This window comes from Arctopsyche grandis, chromosome 12 (assembly GCF_051622035.1).
Source record: "Arctopsyche grandis isolate Sample6627 chromosome 12, ASM5162203v2, whole genome shotgun sequence".
NCBI lineage: Eukaryota > Metazoa > Arthropoda > Insecta > Trichoptera > Hydropsychidae > Arctopsyche > Arctopsyche grandis.
In genome coordinates, this window is record NC_135366.1 from 29,987,593 (window position 1) to 30,009,735 (window position 22,143).

A 22,143-nucleotide genomic window follows, 5' to 3' on the forward strand; every position below is an offset into this window, starting at 1 on the left:
AAAGTCGTTTTAAAAATACTATGCTCCTTTTAGAGAGATAGAAAGACAGGCGACTCTTAAGATGAGCATCGTTCATACATAGATTCAACCACTTATGTAGCGTTTCTCAATTTATTTTAGCATTATAACAATCATGTACCACATAATGGACTTAAGCATGTACTACATATAATGTAATATTGAGTCAGCGATCGATGTCACCATTGCGTTATGATGACATCGAAGTATCGATTTTCAGCAGCGTACGTGACACACGTACGGGGAAATTACTCTTCGATCGAAGGTCGTATCATACGCTCCAGTTTAGAATACTTATTATGTATGTACTTATCAATGTCAATTGCATAGGAATTTAATTGCAGACTACCTTTCAATAATGTCATTGTTACGAATGCTATGCGATTTTTTTTTTTTTGATTATCTGTAACAATTACTCATTGATTTGTGACAACGTCCTGTTGTAAAGGTGCCCACTGACAGGGAGATTTGTCAGCATATACGCACAGAGAAATGTTATAATAATATATAATAAAATTACGAATAAATAAATTGTGTCAATAATGCGCGGTACGTCTCCACAACTACGTTATAATGTACGGAATACAATCAGGGTCATCACATATTCACTACAGAAATTAAAGTTTTATTTGATATACATTTATTTATGTACAATTTGAGTATATGGTGGTGTTAGGCATTGATGACCAATCTGTTTCTTTTCTCAGTTGGCGGATTATTTTTATCCACTTTTTTTTTGCATTTGTCTGTCTTTAGGAACTCTTAAATTAACGTGTAATGTATAGTGTCAACAAAAATATGTATAATATAAAATGAACGATGTTTATATTAATTAAACTTAAATAATTGGTTATTAATATAATTGAGTATCCGGCGCCAACAAGAGAAATGTTTTTACATTTATTTAAAAATATTTTTACTTTTTTGTTGTGCCACCCCTGAAATTTTATGTAGAATGCGGGCGATTGCCATACTTTTAAAAACTGTCAAACTACGATGTTAATTGAGTAATATATTACTTAAATGATCAATTTAATTATAAAAATGCATCCCATGTTGATTATTGTGTGTTTTCGAATGCATTGTGCAATTTTTAACGATGCACTTGCCCATCTTGCGAGTAATATAAACAAACAGATAAGTTTTTATCGGACATATGTCGAGAGCACCAGTCATCAAATACGACTAACGCCAAAATTATTTGAAAAGGTCTGTGGACATTCCTCACTTGACAACAATATGACGCCTAAAGCCACTTCTATTATTATAACATTTCACTGTATACGTACGTATGTATGTGTCTTTCGTGAGGTTTCTAGCTACGATATTTGTCAATAGGATCAACAGACCGATTGTATGTATGAGAAAGAGCTACGACAAACAAATCTCAAATCAGTGGTCAACTTAAGGCTTGTCTTATTGACCACTTCATCGCCATAAGCGCACCGGTGCGTGCTCCTTTGAATTTAAGGCTATGACTCGAAATTAATTTTGGTTTCCTCACAGTGACATCTATAAATATCCTATGATACTAATGAAATTGAAAAAAGTCAATATTTTTCGTTAGTTTGTGATATATTCAAGAAGGACATAGTGTCAAGGGTTGGCACTCAACACATATGTATAATAAAATAATCAAATCGGTTTCTACAAACGCGTGGCGATTAAGTGGTTAAATTTTAGTTGTGGCTTTTTACTTTTGAATATTATACCTTTTTATATCCTGTTAATCTTTACTTGAAAATTACAAAATATTCAAAGTACAATTGATTGATTTGCCATATGGAAGTGTATGAAAGATTTAACTATATTTTTGTTTGTAAATATTATAAATATTATAGATAAGTATTTTTTAATATAAATATTAACTAAATTATACATCCAAAAATTTAAATTGAACTATTGTTGTTTAGAAAAATATATATTTTGTATACTAGTCGAAAGAGCAAAAGGCGCTATAGTAAAATTATTATTATATTATCATGTATAAACATATCTATCGAATAATGTACAATTAAATATAAATTAAACAATAGTTATAATATTTTAATAACAATTTACTCTTCGGAATGTGTGACCTATTATAATGCCTATGATATACAAAATTTTGAACCATTTTCTCACAATTGCAATATAAAAAATAAATATTTAAAAATACATGTACATTCAATCTTAATTATTATACACATATGTATTGTCCTAGGATTAATTATTTAAATACCAAAATAAAATTTTAAATTAAAATCAGTGTTATTTATTTAGCCTGCACAGACAACGGAAATACAACCTGATGGATCTTCACATCGTGCTGAGAAATCGGCAAACTTTTCACGATCTGCTGATTAAAAGCGAGTGCGACAGTTTTAGCAGGACTCTTGCATGGCAATTCCTTCAAAGCCTCCAAAAATCGATCGTAATAACCTTTTCCATGTCCCAAACGTTCACCCCTTTCGGTAAAAGCGACACCTGGCACTATCACCAAATCCAAACCACCTAAGAGTGACAAAAAACGTATATACATATGTATGTACATATATGTAAATTGAGACACAAAGCGCGCACAGAGACACAATATCTACACAGAATCAGTGTTACCAACTTAATACATTATATATTATGTGTAAATAATCACATCCCAAATAAATATGAAGCAAATATAATACGGCCTCTATTTAACCGATCAGTAAAAAAAAACATTTCGTAGGTAAAAATAATGGATTGATCACTGAATATAATAAATGATCAGTTTGTATTGATTTTGTATTTAAATAATATGAGCAGCAATTAAACCAAAATGATCAGTATATAAAACGAAATGATAAGATTTTAAAATAAATGATCAATTATTAAATGAAACGATCAGTTTTACGCATTCTGACAGATGAAGTAAAGCCGTGTTTTTCTTTGAGTGTGCGTTTCTTTGTTTACGCCGGACCACGCGTTGATAAAATCTGACATTCACCGGTGTTTTGATTTCTCGCTTTTCTCCTGGACTTGAATTTGTTTTTCAACTGGCTTTCTTTCACTTGCTGACGCTACAGGCTTCCCGATTATTGTTTTTTTCCCTTGGACTGACTTTTTATCGGATATATGTTTGACCCGGATTTAACAACTTGAATATCGTTCATAAACAAATATTGACCCCCTTTCCATTTTCAACCCCCTCGGTCCTCACTCCTCGCTCCAGGTTTATTTCAGTCTCACTGTCTCAGTTCTCGCGTGCCTTTTAAATTAATAAATACCGACCCTAACAACCTAACCTTAAATGAATAGGGCTAACTCTAATTTAACCTAACCTAACCTGACCCTTATATAAATAAGTGTTGGCTGCTAATATACGTTTTTTTTTTAATAAATACCGACCCAAACAACCTAATCTTCAATGAATAGGGCCTAACCTAATCTGACCCATAAATAAATAAGTGTTGGCTGCTAAGATATATTTTTTTTTTAATAAATACCGACCCTAACAGCCTAACCTTAAATTCATAGGGCCAACCCTAACTTAACCTAACCTAGCCTAACCTGACCCTTAAATAAATAAGTGTTGGCTGCTAATATATGTTTTTTTAATAAAGAACGACCCGAACAACCTAATCTTAAATGAATAGGGCAAACCCTAATTTAACCTAACCTAACCTGACCCTTAAATAAATAAATGTTGGCTGCTAAGATCTAAGATGGGCGGCGCGCTATCATCCAACTGTCAAAAATTATCATTTATATTATTTATCTGATCACTTATTTAATAAATTACTGATCAGTAATCTGAATTTTTAACTGATCATTTTAGTTATTTTTATCCCACCAAATAATTAGTTGCCATATAATAATACCAGTATGCAGAGCATCGTCTCGTCCCTCGGTCGGTTTAGGTTCTTTGATTCCCCACGAGTTCTTCGGCAACGTTTGCAAGTCTTGCAAGTCTCTCACTTTCAACATCCTCATATGATTGGCAGTGCATATGGGCACGAAACATTCCTTTCCATCTTGCAGAGCAGCCTCGGCCAAAGCATTCGTCGAGACTTCTTTGTCCATTGACAGATATATGGATATGCGTCTAGCCTCACTCCATTCTCTCATCTTCAATATCTGTCGGCGTCGAATCATATTGTAATCAATTCAAAATTATCTATGTGTTTATTTATATATTACAGATGATTATTATGATGATGATGATGAATACTACCTTCTGTTGCACAATATCGGATTGCTGTTTGCATTCGGCCAACGACATGTTGTTCTTTGTGCTTGTCATGCTTTTCCTCAAAGCGCTCTTGGCTGCTTTTATCGCATTCATTTTTTCAACACTTTCAGACATCTATTAGCGAAAATATCTGTGAAATTCAACCATTAATTACATAGATTCCGAATTGCTGTAGAGACACGTATTTTGTAAATATTATACAAAGCAAATAAAATCAAGATCCCCAGAGACATATGTATATGGGAAAATTTGCAGCATTTAAAGAAATCATCGAAAAATCGAGATACTAATACAGATACAATACAAAATACAATTAATAAAAGCATTTTATGGCGAATTAATACAATCGTCATCCACAGTGGCATCTATGGAGAAATTTTTGCAGCACATAGTATATAAATTGAGGAACCTCAAAACGCTGAATAGCTTGAGATTTGCAAGAAATTAGAAAGGAGATGACAATTTACAGGAACCGTTTCAATGAAAATCATATAAATTGGCAGACTCTAATAGGAAATGATCGATCTATCAAGCTCTGGCCAGAAGTAACCAGTGGGAATCAAACCCATGACCACTTTGTTCGAAAGCACTAAATGATAACCACAAGTCCATGCTGCTGGTTATATGTAGTTTTGACTGCTAATCAAGTTTTGCTAAGTTATTTATTATAAATATACAATTGGTCAGAAACTACGTAGTACATATTTGAAGTTGGTCAGTCAATTTATTAGTTTGAGCGAAGCCGGGTAAAAACACTAGTACATATATGCCAAAAGCGAGACTATAAGCAACTTTTTTTTATATAAAAGTACATACTTTTATCAAATAACATACGAGCTGTTATATTTGAAAGTAGCAAAAGTCCACTTTTCTTTATTTCAAGAAATATTTCGAAAAACATTAAATATAACGTTTAATGCTTAACAACATTTAAAAAAAAAGTTGGCTTATGATACGTAGATATATGTATGAATTCTGCTTTCCCAAGATTCTGGACATATCGAATTAAAATAAGCGATAACAATTTGTGAATTAAGTCAAACAGAAATGGTGTTTTCGGAATTGAAAATTTTCAAATATAACGGCTCAAAGAAATAAAGACAAAAATTTCAAACCAATTTTCCAAAAAAAATGAGCTTTTTATACATGCATATGATTAAAAATTATGCTATTTACTGACCTGTTCAATGTTTACAATAAAATTAAGAATCGACAATACATAGAAGCTGTATATATGTATGTATATATCAATTCAAATGATAAGTCACGACAAGTAAATTTAATACAAATATTAATTATAATCTTGAAATTGCTTTTTTTATACACCGACAGTAAAATATAAAATATGACATGTATGACAGCATATGCAATCGGATGAAGTTTTTCATAATGGAACTACACAACTCACTTGAATAATTGGCACGAATCTTCGGGTAGTAGGTATGTGTGTATATATGTAGTTAAAAGTAAACTTCACACCGATTTACATACACATAATAATTATATTAGTGGTTAATAATAATTGAAATATAATAATATACGTGTTTACGATGTTAAAATACAAAATCCACTGATAAAAAACTATTTCAAGAGTGAAGACCGAGTAAAAAACGTTATCACACATGCATAAGGTCAGAAAACATCACTAAATATAATATGTATTTAAACACCGCGTACAATTTTATGATATCATCTAACGATAAATTGGAACACAACGCATAATGGTCGAAAGTTAATTTCACACGTGCACTTTTTCCGAAGATTTTCGCACATTGATCGTTTATTTTAGTGTGTGTGTGGCCTGCGGTCGCAATTTACTATGACCAAAACCACATTAGCGGTCGATTAAGAAAGCCCCTATTTTGGCATGTTTTGATAATGAAAAAAAAATAAGTTGGCCGTTCACAAGTGAAGAAAATCACCTGCCGTTAAATTGAGGCTTGCGATTAGGTATGTATGTATATGAAAACGGACGGGATGTGCATATGTATGTGGGTATGTAGCGAATGCATCGACAAGTATGGTATTAAAAAAAAAAAAAAATTAAAATTATCGAGTTATTATTTCGATTTCCGTTTTGATTCTGGTCCGGGTTCCATTTTTGGTGAAGATTCCTATTTAAGTTCCAATTGTCGATTCATATTTCAGTTCAGATTAGCAATTCCTATTTCAGTTCCGATTTCCGATTCCAATTTATGATATTTCAGTCTCTATTCCTATTTCAATGTTCCAATTCCGATTAAGATTCCTTTTTCCGTTTCCTAAACATCAACGGGCACAACAATATTTACATATGTAGGTATATTGTGGGTCTACCTCACGGGCCCGAAAACGCAAATATCGGAATGCAAAGATCGAAAATCGAAAGATCTTAAGTCGAATGATAAAAAAAGGGTGCATGGTAAACGGTACTATGTATACATATATAATATATATATATATATATAAGTGTATGCGGTGAAAGTATCTCTCTTTTTGTCATACAGCCTTGTTTAATGTGCGCGCGCAGAATACGGGAGGAAAAGCCTGTTCCTCTTGTTCCTGTTGTATCCTGCTCGCGCAAATTAAGTGAGTATGTACCATTTACCACGCATCCTTTTTTATCCGTCGACTTAAGATCTTTCGATTTTCGATATTTGCGTTTTCGGGCCCGTGAGGGAGACCGGTATATTGTACATATTATACTTATTTGTGGAACTGTAACTTTTGTCGATACAACGAGCTCATTGATGATCGAGATGAAATTGTCCATGCTGACAATATAAGGTGAAAGTTCAAAATGAAATTTGCATTTTAAAAATTTAATACAAATAAAACGGATTGTAATTGTATGTACATGTACATACATATGTACATATGTAGTGTTGCGAACAGGATTGGCGTTAGAAAATTTTAGCGTACTAAATTTACCTTTCAGTTTTCAACGGTATCCTAATTTGCTAGTCAATAAAAAAACTTCACAACAATATTTTTTCATAAAAATAAAAATAGTGGAATTGTATTTTGTATACATATATGCATGTATGTATTTATTTTTAAGAAGTAAGAAGAGGTATGTAATAAAAAGAGACATCTATAAAAATTTCATATTAATATATGCAAATCTACTAAAAATTGGTTTTAGTATTGGCTATTTTAAATAATAAATAATATTTACTATAAGAAATTTTATATAGATGACTCTATTTAACACAAATAATAGTTTAAAATTGACTTTAAATCGAAATTTCAAAATTTTCAGATTCATCCAAATTGTATAAAAAAAAGTAATTCCTCATTCCATATGTAACTTAAGGGCCAGGCCGCACCGTGCAACTTTGTCGGCCGACTAGTTGTGCGACACGAAAAAATGTATGGAAATGTGTGCGACAAACAAGTTGACGGGTGTAGCATGTCCCATCTAAGTTACCTGCATGCATTGGTGTGGTCGCTCTCAACCAAGTTGCTCGCAAGTCGCACGATGCGGCCCGGCTCTAACTAATTTAGGCCCACTGATTCCGTATATGATATTCAAATTTTTATATTTGATCAGGTTTAGCCATCTGGACTAGTTGAAAGTCAATTTACATATATGTTATTTAAAAGTAAAAAAAAGTCCATAATGGTTGATCACGTGTTCGGTTTATGTACTTTTTGGATGAACAGTGATGCTATCAGTAGTTTTGCGTAAATGCATAATCGTTCACAAGTACATGTACTATGAAAAGTACCCACATACATATGTTGAAAACATACTATAAACACTAACATGCATTTTTTTATGCATATTACGCAATTATTACATATGAAGGATATGATATACATGATAAGTATACATACATAGAGGGGTCTGATGACGAGATATTTAATTAAGCTGGGATCTCCCAAAAGCCCAGACCATATTTAAAATTTACATGAAAATAATGCTCGTGTAAAATAAACATGTTGTGTTTATCGGTCAGGGAAAGACTGTTGAATACGAATGCCCATACATATCTATTGGTATTCGTGTTTCAGATTCAATATATTATTCAGTCGAAATTGTGCGGGAATACACTTACATTCAAAATGGGTAACTAAGCGCATCGAGGCGACTAGCAGTGGAAGGAATTCCCCAAGGACTATTACGGGAACAGAAAGGGTTTTTACGGGAATGTACACAACATTTCCCCCGACTAAATCTTCCCCTTTCAATTCGACCTTTTTTTTCATATCTATGTAAATTTTTCACGGCTAACCGCTGATTGCATAATTATATCAATGATCTGGAGTTGGAATATGTACGAATTCAAATCGGACTTCAGTGCTAACTTAAGGTATTTACTACTCCTACTTCAAAATTTAGCTCCAAGCCAAATACAACGCACCATTTTCTATCCTGTTTTGGAAGGGCAACAAGACACTAGGTAGTCGATTACCAAAATCACAGGCCACAATGTAAAAAAATCTTACTTGGATCGTTCACGTTATAGACGATAATGATTATGGATACCAGTGAGACATTAGTCCCACATTTTGAATTTGCAGGTGACCTTTGACCGACTCAGATAGTATCCTTTTCTGCACCTTCGTTCGATTCCCTATGGCGTGGTTTCTTATATATCATTAGTAGAGTTTATAATTATTCGACTTCATCAACTATTCGAATATCGAATAGTAAATATTCGAAAATATTCGAATAGTTTTAAACAATAGAAAACAGTGTGAAATATTAATTCAAAATAATTAAAATGAGTGGGTCCACATACATTAAAAAGAAAAGTAAATTTATCGTCATACAAAAACTTTATTTTAATTTTAAAAATAATAATGCATTTAATGTTTCAAAATTTAATCTCGCCCTTAATTTTGTTTTTATAATTATATTCCTGCTGTGGAGAACACTCTTTCAGTAGCAGTTGATGTTGGCTTAATTGTTAATCAAGTTTTAAGAAGGATATCTAAAGCTTCGGTTCGTTTACTAAAGTTATCCAATTTCTTAAAATCTTTTTTTAACCTTTTGGAATTATCTTGGAATTTGAAAAACGTAATTTCATAATGTACACGCGCGTTCAATCAATTTTTTTTAATTTTAGAAAAAATACCCCCGAAAAAGACCTCTGAAACACAACTGAAGTTCAAAACAAGATAAATAAAACAAAATATTTCTGATTCGGACTGTATTTTCGTTTCCGTTTCAAATAATCGCTGCAATAAGTTCGCTTTCGTAAAATACATAAGTTCAATATCTAAAGCGAGGAATTACAATGTCGAATTTCACGAATCCATTGCACTGAGACAATATAATGAGTCCGAGTCGACGACTAATACGTCTTTCACACAATACACTGTTGCGTTACACATTTCGAGCTAAAAATAAAATTGTATTTTGTTAAAAAAATTCTAAATTTGTAAAATATTTTATAAAAATTTTACGAGAATTTAATTAATTAAAAATTAATTTAAAAGAATAATTCAAAATAGGCCGAATATATTCGAATATCGAATATTCGAATATATAGATTGGAAACTCTAATCATTAGACTCAAACTACCAAGAACTAACAATACATAAGCCTTCGAAGATTCCACAGCTCCGAATCACGTGCAAAATGCCGCATAAAATTTATAATACAAAAAGTTTATGAATCGTAATGAATTCAACTGTCAGTTTTCGTGATCGATTCGCGTTCATGCAGCTATCAAATCAAAACGAAGGCCAGAAGCGATTGCAAAATGACTTTATAAATGCAAACCGGAAGTTCAATTCACCTGTGATAAAATAACAAAACGACAGCTTTTGAAAAAAAAAACACGCAATCAATTAAATTACGTACTCTGAATAAAATACAGCATGATATGAACTCTGAAGCAGTTGAATTTAGAATTCTATTTCTATGCTCGTTAATGTCTACTGTTCCTTTTAAAATGTACTTCTATATTTAAAAAAAATATGAGACCACTATTTCCGACCGACAAAATATTATATTATATATCTATTATACAAACGTCAAATATTATCAGTTTCAAAGGCCAAAACCGATATAAAGTCATAAAGTAGCTCTAAAGCCTTGAACACATTATATGTACATACTTGTTACTTAAAGTGTCTTTATCCATATCATGGTGCTTTACAAATTTGTGTGTTCAATAATATTTTCAATAAAATCGAATAGTCGTCAAAAGTACATCCTAGAATGTATACAGTGGCGTCTCTAGGGTTGGTGTCACCCGGGGCGGTAAAACAAAATTTGAAAAAAAGAATATATTTGAAAACATCAAAAATTTTAATATTCTCTTCAAAAATTAACAGGTTGAGAACCACTGACTTAAGAAACTTTATAAAACACCCCCGGAAATCTTTAAGACGTACTTTTAGTAAAATAATTTTAAAAAAGTTCAAGCAAAATTAGCACGCAATGAGCCAAAAATTATTGATATGTAAACGCCATTTCATATTAAAAAAATATTTTTTATTAATTATTAATATTTGTTAATTGTTATGACTTACAAAGGAGAAGAGCCAAAATAGAAGCTAAGATCACACGTTTTTTCTGGATTGCGTCTCCGTCTGACTAAATCAGTTAAAGTTCTCACCTTTAGGTAAGAACTGTTATAACTGCACCAGACGGATTTCGCGGTAGCTGTATAAATACAAAAAGCTGTATACATATATGGGACATAAAGCTGGATATATATAGAAAGCTGTACATATACAGAAAGCTGTATATATACAGAAAGCTGTATATATACATAAATTGCAATGGGGCCTGTGGTCTCGAGGACCGTCATAAAACGAATATGTCGAATTAGCATTTTTCAATTTGAAAAATTTGGTGTCATCCCAAAAATGGTGTCACCCGTTGCAGACTGTACTCTACGCACGGGCTACTGTGATATATGTACATATATATATATATATATATATATATATATATATATATATATATATATATATATATATCTAAATAAAAGTCTTAAATAAAACAAGTCAACGAGAAGACGTAGGTGAGAAGTATAGAGAATCGATGATAGATGCTTGAGCGTTATGTACATAAAATAATGTAGAATGAAACAAGGTAAGCAAAATAGATCCTGAACAAACGGACAGAAGAATTTCTTGACCACTATCGATTATAGAAAAAGTAAGGTAGGCAAAATAGATCATGGACAGATGGCCAGAAGAAGTGCTAGAATAATAACCAAGAGTAAATGTGAAGTAAGTGATGAGTAATACAGAAAAGGTTCTGGGTAGATTGATACAAAGCGTACTTGAATTCCAATCAAAAGAATAGTAAATAAAATATGTAGATACTGAAGAGATGGGAGAGCAAGTGCTTGAATAATAACCAAGGCAAGCGCCAAATAAAGCAATGAAATTGAGCCCGCAGACGGACCAATTTATTTTCCGAAATATGTATTTGTGCAATTTATCTCTAGTAGACTTGAAACGATAGGTTAGCAAGTAGTAGGTAGAAAACCTTTTAACCCTTTGCCCACGGAAATTTTCGCGGCACTTTTTTAGCAAATTTGTAAATCGAGTTTTATAGACCATAAATATTTGTATATTGTAGTATTTATGCAAGTGACCAAATATGTCAATTAACACCTGAAGTTTTTTTTTTATAGTATGTTTTTTGTTTACACAATAAGTTACTGGCATTTTACGCATGACTTCTATAGCGGTCATCCACGGATTAAGGGCTTAATATATGAAATTTATTAAATAATGAACCCGACAATAAATCTGTATTATGATTGGAACTCTCTATAAATGAATTTTTCGACCAACTAAAATTACCTTACCAAAGTTTGGATGTGGATTAGACACAATTCAAATTCGTAAATAACGATATGTACGATCGACAAACCGGGGAGACTATCGCTCAATTTATGAATCTCTAAACATATACAAGGAACATATTCGCATTTATATACATATATGATAACGAAATAAGTTAAGATAAGAGCATGGTGGGAGGGGAAAAATGTCCACCAGTATGTTGTAAAATATTTACGACAGAATATGAACTCACGAAAATAGTGCTTATGAGTTAAATTTGCATACCAACCAGGATGACTGAACAACATAAGCAATATTATTGTAATTCAATATATTATCATGCAAATATTCATCGAATCAAATTATTCCATACATCTCAATTGCTCGCCATAAAACAGCCACCAATTGAATAAACACGATATCTACATAACAAACGGCCGACAAATTTGAAACCTCTTATGTTCTTCAGATTTCAAGAAAATCGATCGAGACACATCTGTCAAAACATTGAATCTCGACACTCTGTCGCACACAATAAATATTCATATAAGATAAAAAGGATTCCATGTCAACCCCCGAGTACTGGAAATCCCACGGGACGAGGGCCATTAGAATGCAAAAAGTCCATGAAAAAACGAGTGTTTGAAAATGTGCGGCACACAAACGAAGTGCTAACTTTTAAGCTGTAAATGTACTAAAACGGATTGTATTTAAAGCCGCGTCCAGATTGGACGCGCGCTTACACACAGGCACGCAAGGCGCTCACCCACGTACTTGGACAAACAAAGCATTTCGTCTAGTTTTATAAGTGACTAGCTGTATTATCCGCTTAAACATGACTAATCTAATAGTAAACATTTTATTAAATTTATTTAAATAGTTTTTTATATAAATTTATTTGAATACTCATTTGTTTTTTTTATTAAATTGACTTTCACGAACATACAAACATGTATATAGTAAGTCTCTTATAAAAAATTATATGTACACCCCCGGGGTCTGCGCCCCCTAGGGCTCCGCCCTCGGCCTCTGCACCCTCTAGGGGGCGGAGCCCTAGGGTTTCGCCTTCGACGCCTACGCCCCCGGGAACTTCGAATCCTTTGAATCGGAAAAAAGCGAATTATTTTTTCGATGACTTCAGAACAATAGACTGTCGACTATTAATTAAATTGACGAAAAATACATACATACATACTAACAAACTTTAGTGTTTTATATGTTAGATCCTTGCGTGTTTGTGGACGCTGATTTTTTTTAATTTTGATATTATTAATTTAAGCCGTTTTAAAAGTCAATGAAGATGACCCATAAAATCTTTAACATGAGGCCATCACCCCAATGAATCTAACCTTTCCGTCGAATATAGAATATATTTATAAATTTTGAAATATTGATAGTATATTTATATTTTAGTCGCTTCTGCCGAGTTTACATGACGCGAGTAGCTTGGACGAGTAACTTGGATGATACTCGCAGCGTGGCAATACATAGGTTATTCAACCGTTTTCAACATTTTGGACGTCCAAGCTACTCGAATCGTGTCAACCCGGTAATACATAAAAATTAACCCTCCCTGCCCCCCATACCGTACCGCGTCTCGAAATATTTCAGAATATTTTATACTACACGCTACAAAAGTTTTCTAACATAAAATCTACATACACATTAGGTACGTATGTACATATGTTATGTAGACTAGGTTTGTGAGGTAATTTTCCAAAAGAGAAAATATATAAATAAATATTATCATCATTAGCTATCGGTTTCACCTTATGGCACAAACTTTGAGTTGATGAAGACTCGAAAAATGAACTCGAAAAAAATGAACTAGTACCAAATCATTAAGATTATAAGTGGGGGGGTAGGCGGTTTATGGGACAAGTACGCGTGTATGCGTCATATTCATGAGAGGAGCCGACGAAACCATCAACCCCCACTCCCAATCTTAATGCTTTGGTACGAGTTCATTTTTCGAGTCTTCATTAACCCAGAGTTTATGCCGTAAGGGCCACCGTCGGCTATCATATCATCAAATTAGAAAATAAATAAATATTATCAAATAAATAAAATAAACACATACATAATGTAACGTATACTAAACAGAGCCGCCGAGTAATTGCGATCGGATTAGACCGGGTAGCGTCCTGAGAGACCGTGTGACCGGGGTAAGTGGTTTTAAGGATTAGCGACAAGCTAAGTGCATGAAAGCTAAACAATGATTGCACTTCTCATACCGTGGAAATACATATCCGAATACGTGACTATACAGTAGGTAAACAGATTAGACGTCCTGAGAGATCTACCCCTTATAAGGCGGTAGCTAGGCGATATCAGGTCATTCTGGACAGAGCACTGGCAATGCGTGTATCTCCTTAATCATCAATAAATGCTGTGATACGACTGTTGGCCTTTTACTTGGATCCTCCACCCACCCCTACGCAACAATATTAACATATATTATTAAATTAGAAAATAAATGCATATTATCATCATCGGTTCGGTGACAATTTCGCACGCACGATCTCGCACACGAAAATCTTTGCCATGAATGTCTCGAATACGGGATATCTGGCACTCAAAAGTCCCACCCACTCAAAAGTCCCAGATTCTATCACGCTAACGAGAATTCGAGTGCCAAATATTCTGTATAGATTAGATTCGCAATTTTCGTAGCAACGATTGTCGTGTGCGAGATCGACCGTAAATTTGACGGTAAATTGCAATCCCTACCCATATGTATGCATATTATAGGTATTTCATTCCAAATAGAATTATAAAAATTTCATTTAAAATTAAACATATTTCATTTTAAATTGACCCTTTATTAGTATTATTACAAGCTATTATTAAACTTTGGCATTTTGCGCGGTTTGGTCAACAATATATATATTCGAATCAAACCGCCAGTACGTTGGTGAAAAATAATCGTAATAGACGAGTTTAAAAAATGTTACAATTTTGACCATTTTGACGTCTAATGGCAAGTTGCCGTATTTATTTTCCTTTCCGCCACCCTGTCGCTTTATCAGATTTTAATTGCATAAACACCTATAATTTTTTATTTTTCACACTATATCTTAAAAGATTTGCATTATAGGTTCTCATTATCTCTCATATATATTTTTACTTCACTCATACGTTATATTTATGCATGTTAAAATGTTTATTTTATTCAAATTGACATTGAAAAGGGGTCATTGGTCAATGGGTGACATTGAAATGAAAAAATGTTTAATTTGAAATGAAAAAGGGTCAATTTGAAATGCAAAACCTGTATAATATAGATATAGAATAACAAAATTCGATATTAAACTGTACAGACAGATTATGAAATACTAATAACTATGATAGCATTTTCGATACAAATTGAGCGCAAATGTATGGAATATTGCACAAGACAAAAGCTCTACTTCCGGTTCTCAAATATTGTTCAAATTTTTTTATTACTTAAAATCACTATCAGCATTATACTCATTAAATATCAAGAAAATAAAAATAATTTAAAAGGTCAAAATAAAATAATGAAAAATTGTTTTAAAAAAAAATACTACTTCCGGTTTACGAATTCTGACCAAAACCTTAGCAGCTCTAAGTTAGTGCATAAATAATAGAAATATAAATTTTCAGCTCGATACGTTCAGGGGTGTGGACACAACAATTTTGAACTTTCTAAGTGGAAAAAATCCCACTCCCGGTTTATAAAATTTAATGTTTTTTTTTATTTTCATCACATTGATACAAGAATTATACTTGATTTTTTTCGTGACGAGCACACATGTTTATGGGGTCGAAAAAAATAGTGGAAGAAAAATCGAACAAGAGTAAACTGCCACTTCCGGTTGACGGATGCTTACCAAATTTTATAAATAACTTGGTATTAAGCTTAAAATTTTATATATGAAATTTCAGTTCAATAAACCAAACCTCGATTCTCTAGAGTAAAAGTACTACTTCCGGTTCAGATAAAAATATTTAAAAAATATAAAGTTATAAAAATTATTATTTCTATTACATTTAAAAAAATTTCAGTCCGATTCAGTTAGTGGTTTGGGAGATAATTGAATTCAAAAACTTAAAAAAAAAGAGGACACCTACATATAAGGGGAGGTACCATATCCGGTCAACTTAAAAATTTGAAAAAAATTTACGTCGTGTCGATACTAAATTCCAGTAACCGATACTAAGCTTAAGTTCGATAGGACTAACGGTGTTCAAAAAATCCCCAATATTCACAGACACACATTTTTTCTAGATCATGAAAACGTGATCAGTGATCGATTCTGAGTTCGAATCAGTCAAAATGTCGAGTTCGAATTTTCGCATGATCACAAAACTTCATCTATTATTACTGGGTCTACGTGACGAGACAGAATGTTAAATGACAGAAAACGCAAAGATCGAAAATCGAAAGATCAAAAAAAAATGGCGCATGGTAAACGGTACATACTCACTTAATTTGCGCGAGCAGGATACAACAGGAACAATGCTTTTCCTCCCGTATTCTGCGCGCGCACATTAATACGGGAGGAAAAGCCTGTTCCTCTTGTTCCTGTTGTATCCTGCTCGCGCAAATTAAGTGAGTATGTACCGTTTACCATGCACCATTTTTTTTGATCTTTCGCCTTAAGATCTTTCGATTTTCGATCTTTGCCTTCCGATATTTGCGTTTTCTGTCATTTAACATTCTGTCTCGTCACGGAGACCGATTGTTACTATGTACGTACATACATAGATAAAGTAAAAAATCATGTTTTGAACATTATCGAGTGTTCCCATTAGTGAAAATTTCCATTTCGAGCTCTGCCGTAAGTACCGGCATACCGGTAGTAGAAAAAATCATTTACCGTTTACCGGTTTATGCAATTTAACGGTTTGCAATCCTTATTTATAATTTCGTAGTGTTTCAGCCGAACAAAAAAAAACGATCCACTCAACTGTTCATTAACTTACCGATACGAAATCTAGAGTGATAGCATCAGCAATAGAATCTTTGATAATGACACCTATTCGCGGGACTATTGAAATAACGAACCAATACCGAAACCACCCGAAGTAGACTAAGCGCCAAACCATAGGTGGTTTGCAACCCGACTAGTAAGAGAGAGAGAGAGAGAGAAGACAATATGAGCATTGCGCAACCGCACAGAGTGGCGCGTCGCTCGAAAATACCACTCGACTACATCCACATCCACATCCCATCCATACAGCATAGAGAAGAGTGAGCGAGTGAGCGAATGAGTGAGTGAGCGAGAAAGCATGCGCGGCCGTCGTCGTCGCTCACTCGCAATCACACTCAGTCTGGCCGGGTGTCGGTCGCGTCGTGTCGTGTCGCGTCGAATCGGGTCGCGTCGCCTCGCCTCGCACTCCGAGCGACTCCTGCTTCGACAGTCGACTCCGAGTCCGTTCAAACGAGAGCTGCTCGTGACATGTGTAAACAAACACTCGCCCATCACCATCCAAATCACATGACACTTTCCCGCATCACATGACAAACATGCACATCTCTTCGCTAACTTTTTTTAACACACAAACTTACTGCCTCGTCCCGGCGATCTTCTCTTCCGCCAAAATCCGTTTCCCTCTTCAGGGATGTTTCCCAAGTTTGGGACGCACTTTGCCACCCGTCTGCGCGTCCCTGTCCACTTGGAAAAGTTTACTTTTTTTAAACTTGGAGAGCTTTTAGGTTAGGTTGACGCGGTTAGGTTGCTACTGTCAAAAACAAAGTGTTTCGATTGTTCCACGTTCTACCAACGCGCTCCAAGCCCTGCACTATACGGCCATGTTTTTTTTCATTTATTTTAGTCGATTTTGCATTTTCAATTTGATTTAGAATCGATTCAAATTTACGCCAATCGATCCAAATTTAAAACGTAAATTTGGATCTATTCAAATGTCTAATGAATATTTAATTATTCTAAATAATTGGTAATACCAAATACTAAACAAAATAATAAAAACACATACGTACATACAATATATAGTTGAACGTTTATAACGTTAACGTTTTATATGTATGTATGTATGTAATTACATTATCAAATCAATAATTAATAAAATACAAACATATATTATATATGTATATTTCTAACGATAAGTAAGATGGTGAAATCGTTATTGTCAGTATGAATAATAATTTTAAAAAATACACAGATAATATTTCTCGTATTATAGCATTGTGCGTTGGATGTATTTTCTGATATTATTATTTCGCAGTGTTGAAATTTATTTTTAAAATGTGTCGAAAAGTAATACATGCTAAAATTTAACATCCCGCTGACTAAAATGAAACGTGAAAATGCAACAATTGAAAAAAAATAAATACTAAAAATGCAGGTGCAAATTATTAATTTAATATTAAATAATTAATCTTAATTGAATCGAGACTATAGAAGTGAACAAAAATTTCAGAAAAATATCAAAATCGTATTTCAGGTTTTGAAATTGATGTTTGAATCAAAATTCAATTAAAGTTTTTTTTTAATACATATATACATATGTATGTTGTTCTTTCAAATAAAAACATCCAAATATAATACTGTAATCCAGGGATTCCTAACCTAACCTAACCCAACCCGTGGTATGCAAAAAAATCAGTAATAGCAGATATGCAGGAATGAATGATATACAATCATAAATAGAAATATTTTGTATATAATTAATAAATATTATGATAATTAATCATAGTCGACGTATTAACGAATTCATTAAATCTCATTAAATTTATTTTGTAAGGAGATTTAATTAAAGAAATAAAATATACTTAGTAATTTTGTGTTTTTATTAAAACCATTTATCAGTAATAGAAGTATGACGAAATAGTATATAAATGTATTAAACTTTGAACATATTATAATCGTGACTCCGCATATAACTTTTTTCCACAAAATTTCTTAACAAAACAGATCTGTTTTCATATTCCTTTCCATGCAAATACTATATAATTACACTTGCCATAACAAATTTCATGGAATATTTTTATATGGTGGTACATTTTAGCGTAATATTCTACCAAGTGGTACGCAAGTCTAAAAAGGTTGTGAACCGTTGCTACAATCAATTCATTCATTATACAATTTTGATAATAAATCGAAAACAAATTGAATTAATTTAAAAATCATTTTTAACGTATAGATGCAGTTTCTCCTAAGCCTGATTTTAATTACGCCATCATTCCCAATTTCTAACCGAATTAGGTAAATATATACCTACTTCTATTTCATTAACCCTTTATGTACAATATTGAAGCATTATTTATTGTTAACCCTTTGAGTGCTGACGTCTTTTCTGTTTCCAAGTAGAATTATTTTGAAATCCAATAGAAAAGTATAAAACATTGAAGCTAAACCAAAAAAACTCTAGATAACTACCGCCAAGGATTTCGTGTTTTGTAAAGGTGTATTTAGACTCTATAATATATCTTGCAACAATATAAAATAAACAAAAGAAGTATATTAATGAAAGTATTTTTCCAAAACTAGTTCCATCTTCATTGTAATGCTCGCAATCTATAATAAATGCCAAGCCACAATCTAAAATACTCGGTAGTTCTACAAATTCTGCTAAGGTTATAAATTCAGATATTCCGGTGTAAACCATTATTTATAAACGTTGACAAATGAATGATACAGATTACATGTCCAATGAATTTTTTTCAATGCCACCATGAAAGGCGTAGCGGGTAGTATTCTTGTTTACTACGTGCCTGCTCAATATACAACGCCTATCGGCGTTTTTCAGGCCCATGGACTTGTTGACAAAACGCCGATCAGCGTTGGTCAGCATTTAAAGCGTTAATAAATATTTTTAGTTATAAAAATTATTATCAAAATTTAGGATTTCAGGAATTATTCATGAGAATGTTCAATTCATGTGTAATTTTTCAATATGAATCAAAAACCATGACATTTCAAAAAATACTTTCTTCAAAACCAAATAAATTAATAAAATCACACTTGGTTCCAAATAAAAAAAAATAATTGATCCTACCAAAACCAAATCTGGTAGTCCCATATACATATTTATTTACTCAAAATCTTATTGGAAACTCATTCGAATCTCACACACACACATACCGTCCTGAAACATTCGAGAAACCGAGGTCTCGTTTGATTAATTTAATTCAGCCTTCAAAAGTCGCTAAACTGCGCTAATTCCCGACGCGTTTGATGGATCCATTGTTTGGATCACGTGTTTGCTATATAAGAATATTCCACTATCACACATTACAATATCCACTCGTTTCAAATGCACACAAGACGAGAACACTTTCCGACTCGACACGTGATCTAATGAATAATTCAAATTCAAACGGATACAATCAATCCTCACACTATAAACATTCGTACTGAATACAATTAATGTATGTTTTGTATTTTCAATAGAAAAACCGCTTGAGGGAAAAGTGGGGGTTTTGAATGTCATAAGAAGCCTCAGGCGATTTTCTCACTAAACTGTTTGGTTTAGAGACGTTTGGTACTCGAATTGAAACGGTGTGCTTGTAAAGAACGAGAATTAGACTTGAAACGTGGTGAAAGTAGCGTGTTTTGGTCTAAATTTGAGTGGTTGTGATCGTCTCGGTGTGGTGATGCCTACGAAGGAAGACCTGAGTTCTTCCGAGAGCCAGGGTACGATGATGAGCAGTCTCTTCGGCATTGGGATGTGATGCTGAAAAAGTGTTGGCTGAGGGGAGGAGAGCCCCTGCAGCCGGCAAAAACAGCAGCAACAACAACAAAAACAACAACAGGAACCACAAGCCAAGACCATGAAAACTGGCTCGAAGACTTCTAACGATGGAAAGGTACAACCAATTTTAAGTCATTGTTTACGTACACTATTTCATTGAGGGCAAACGTCGACGGGTCAATAGTGTCATGGTCATAGCCATGACCGTTCATTGTTACACAATGTTGACAGTGACCAAGCAGACGTTTCACACTACTACATATAATCACATAGAAAAAATGTCAAGTAGACATTCTCCAAATCCCCAATCAAGAATTTGTATGTTTTCCCATCAAGAATTTTGCTAGCATTCAGGAAATCGAGGAATAGACTTGGTTCTGGTTTACAATTCCTTGTACCTTTGCAAATTGTTTATCGTAACTGTTTCTCAGCTATTTTTGGTAAGAGACAATCGAGTTTTACAATCGATTGGGTGATCCTAGTTTTAATGATTATCCCTGTCCACTCGTATGTCGAGCTGGGCTCGATATGGCTCTGCAAGCTCTACTCATACATATGTCGAGCTCAGCTGGACACAAACCTTTACCCCATTTTTAAGATAAATCATGAATGAAAACTATATTTTTTTAGTATCCCAAATCAACTAGAGAATCCTTGAGAACAGTTTCATCATTTTTTAAAGATCCTTTGTTTCTCAACCTTACATTTTTGTAAAGTGGTTTTAAGTGGTCAATAAATTTGATTTTCTTAGAATTATTCTCAAACGCTCTTCTTAATGTAACTACATGAAAAATTTTGAGTCGGTGATTCTCAAATTTTTGTTATTCAAAAAATACTGTTTAATCCATAATAATTACAATATTATAATATATATTTTTTAATTAAGATTTCAAGTTAGTGATTTGGAATTTCTTTTAATTCAGTGTTCCTCAACATTTTTTTCCAAGTACTATTTTTTGTACCACTGGTTCCCAATATGGAATTTTTAACAAAGAAAATATGTTTAACCCTTTGCCCGCGTCACCAAATTTAGCTAACATGCCCTGTACGCGGCTGCTTTTTTGCGGATTTTGTTATCACGTTTTCGACTATAAATATAGGTTGTAATATTTTTTTGAATTTTACAACCTATATTTATTTTTTTTGACTACTGCCATCTATTGAATTTGGTAAAGTATACATTTAGTAATATTTTCAACCAAGTTATAAAATTTTAACACAATAGTCGGCTCTTATACAGGTTGGAACTTCCAAGACATCTATGCGTGTCTCGCGCGCTGAGGGCATGTTCGCTAGGACATGTATAGTAGTCGTTCGCGGTGGAAAGGTTAAATACAAAAATTGAGAAGCAATGGTATGAAAGATTCAATCAATGATTTTTCTTTTATCGTACTGTGAAAGATATATGTTTTGATGCCTTATAATTATTTTTTGTAAAAAGATGTTGAAAATATTATTTTCGAAATATTTTTTCCATTTTTGGAAAATGTAAAATC

General features: G+C 33.1%; 3 protein-coding genes across 5 annotated transcripts in view; 1 reads left to right on the top strand and 2 right to left on the bottom strand.

The window, feature by feature from the left end:
* Positions 1-22,143, bottom strand: part of LOC143919699 (uncharacterized) — a 492,686-nt gene that overhangs the window by 146,979 nt on the left and 323,564 nt on the right. The gene's annotated exons all lie outside the window — the stretch shown is intronic.
* Mthfs (methenyltetrahydrofolate synthetase) lies at positions 1,930-6,046 on the bottom strand. 2 transcript variants are annotated; one of them, XM_077442156.1, is made up of 4 exons: positions 5,406-6,046; positions 4,208-4,355; positions 3,855-4,110; positions 1,930-2,511 (listed from the first exon to the last, which is right to left on the bottom strand). In XM_077442156.1, the coding sequence occupies exons 2-4, from the start codon at positions 4,337-4,339 to the stop codon at positions 2,273-2,275; spliced, it is 627 nt and encodes a 208-aa protein (XP_077298282.1). In that variant the 5' UTR covers positions 4,340-4,355; positions 5,406-6,046; the 3' UTR covers positions 1,930-2,272. The 2 variants fall into 2 exon arrangements, with proteins under 2 accessions (XP_077298282.1, XP_077298281.1); XM_077442155.1 differs by having other exon boundaries at positions 5,634-5,878.
* Positions 17,249-22,143, top strand: part of Trpm (transient receptor potential cation channel, subfamily M) — a 154,205-nt gene continuing 149,310 nt past the window's right edge. Inside the window, exons 1-2 of one of the 2 annotated variants that reach the window (XM_077442150.1) lie at positions 17,249-17,395; positions 20,347-20,762. In XM_077442150.1, the coding sequence (XP_077298276.1) occupies positions 20,727-20,762 (36 nt within the window). In that variant the 5' untranslated portion in view covers positions 17,249-17,395; positions 20,347-20,726. The remainder of the gene's footprint in view (positions 17,396-20,346; positions 20,763-22,143) is intronic. The other variant, XM_077442149.1, reaches the window with a different exon arrangement.

Excerpts from the sequence above, each read along its gene's own strand:
- Mthfs (XM_077442156.1), bottom strand. The coding sequence starts at position 4,339 with ATGTCTGAAAGTGTTGAAAAAATGAATGCGATAAAAGCAGCCAAGAGC. Across the intron at positions 4,111-4,207 it reads CCGATATTGTGCAACAGAAG|ATATTGAAGATGAGAGAATG; the intron begins GTAGTATTCATC and ends CGACGCCGACAG. Across the intron at positions 2,512-3,854 it reads AGACGATGCTCTGCATACTG|GTGGTTTGGATTTGGTGATA; the intron begins GTATTATTATAT and ends TGTCACTCTTAG.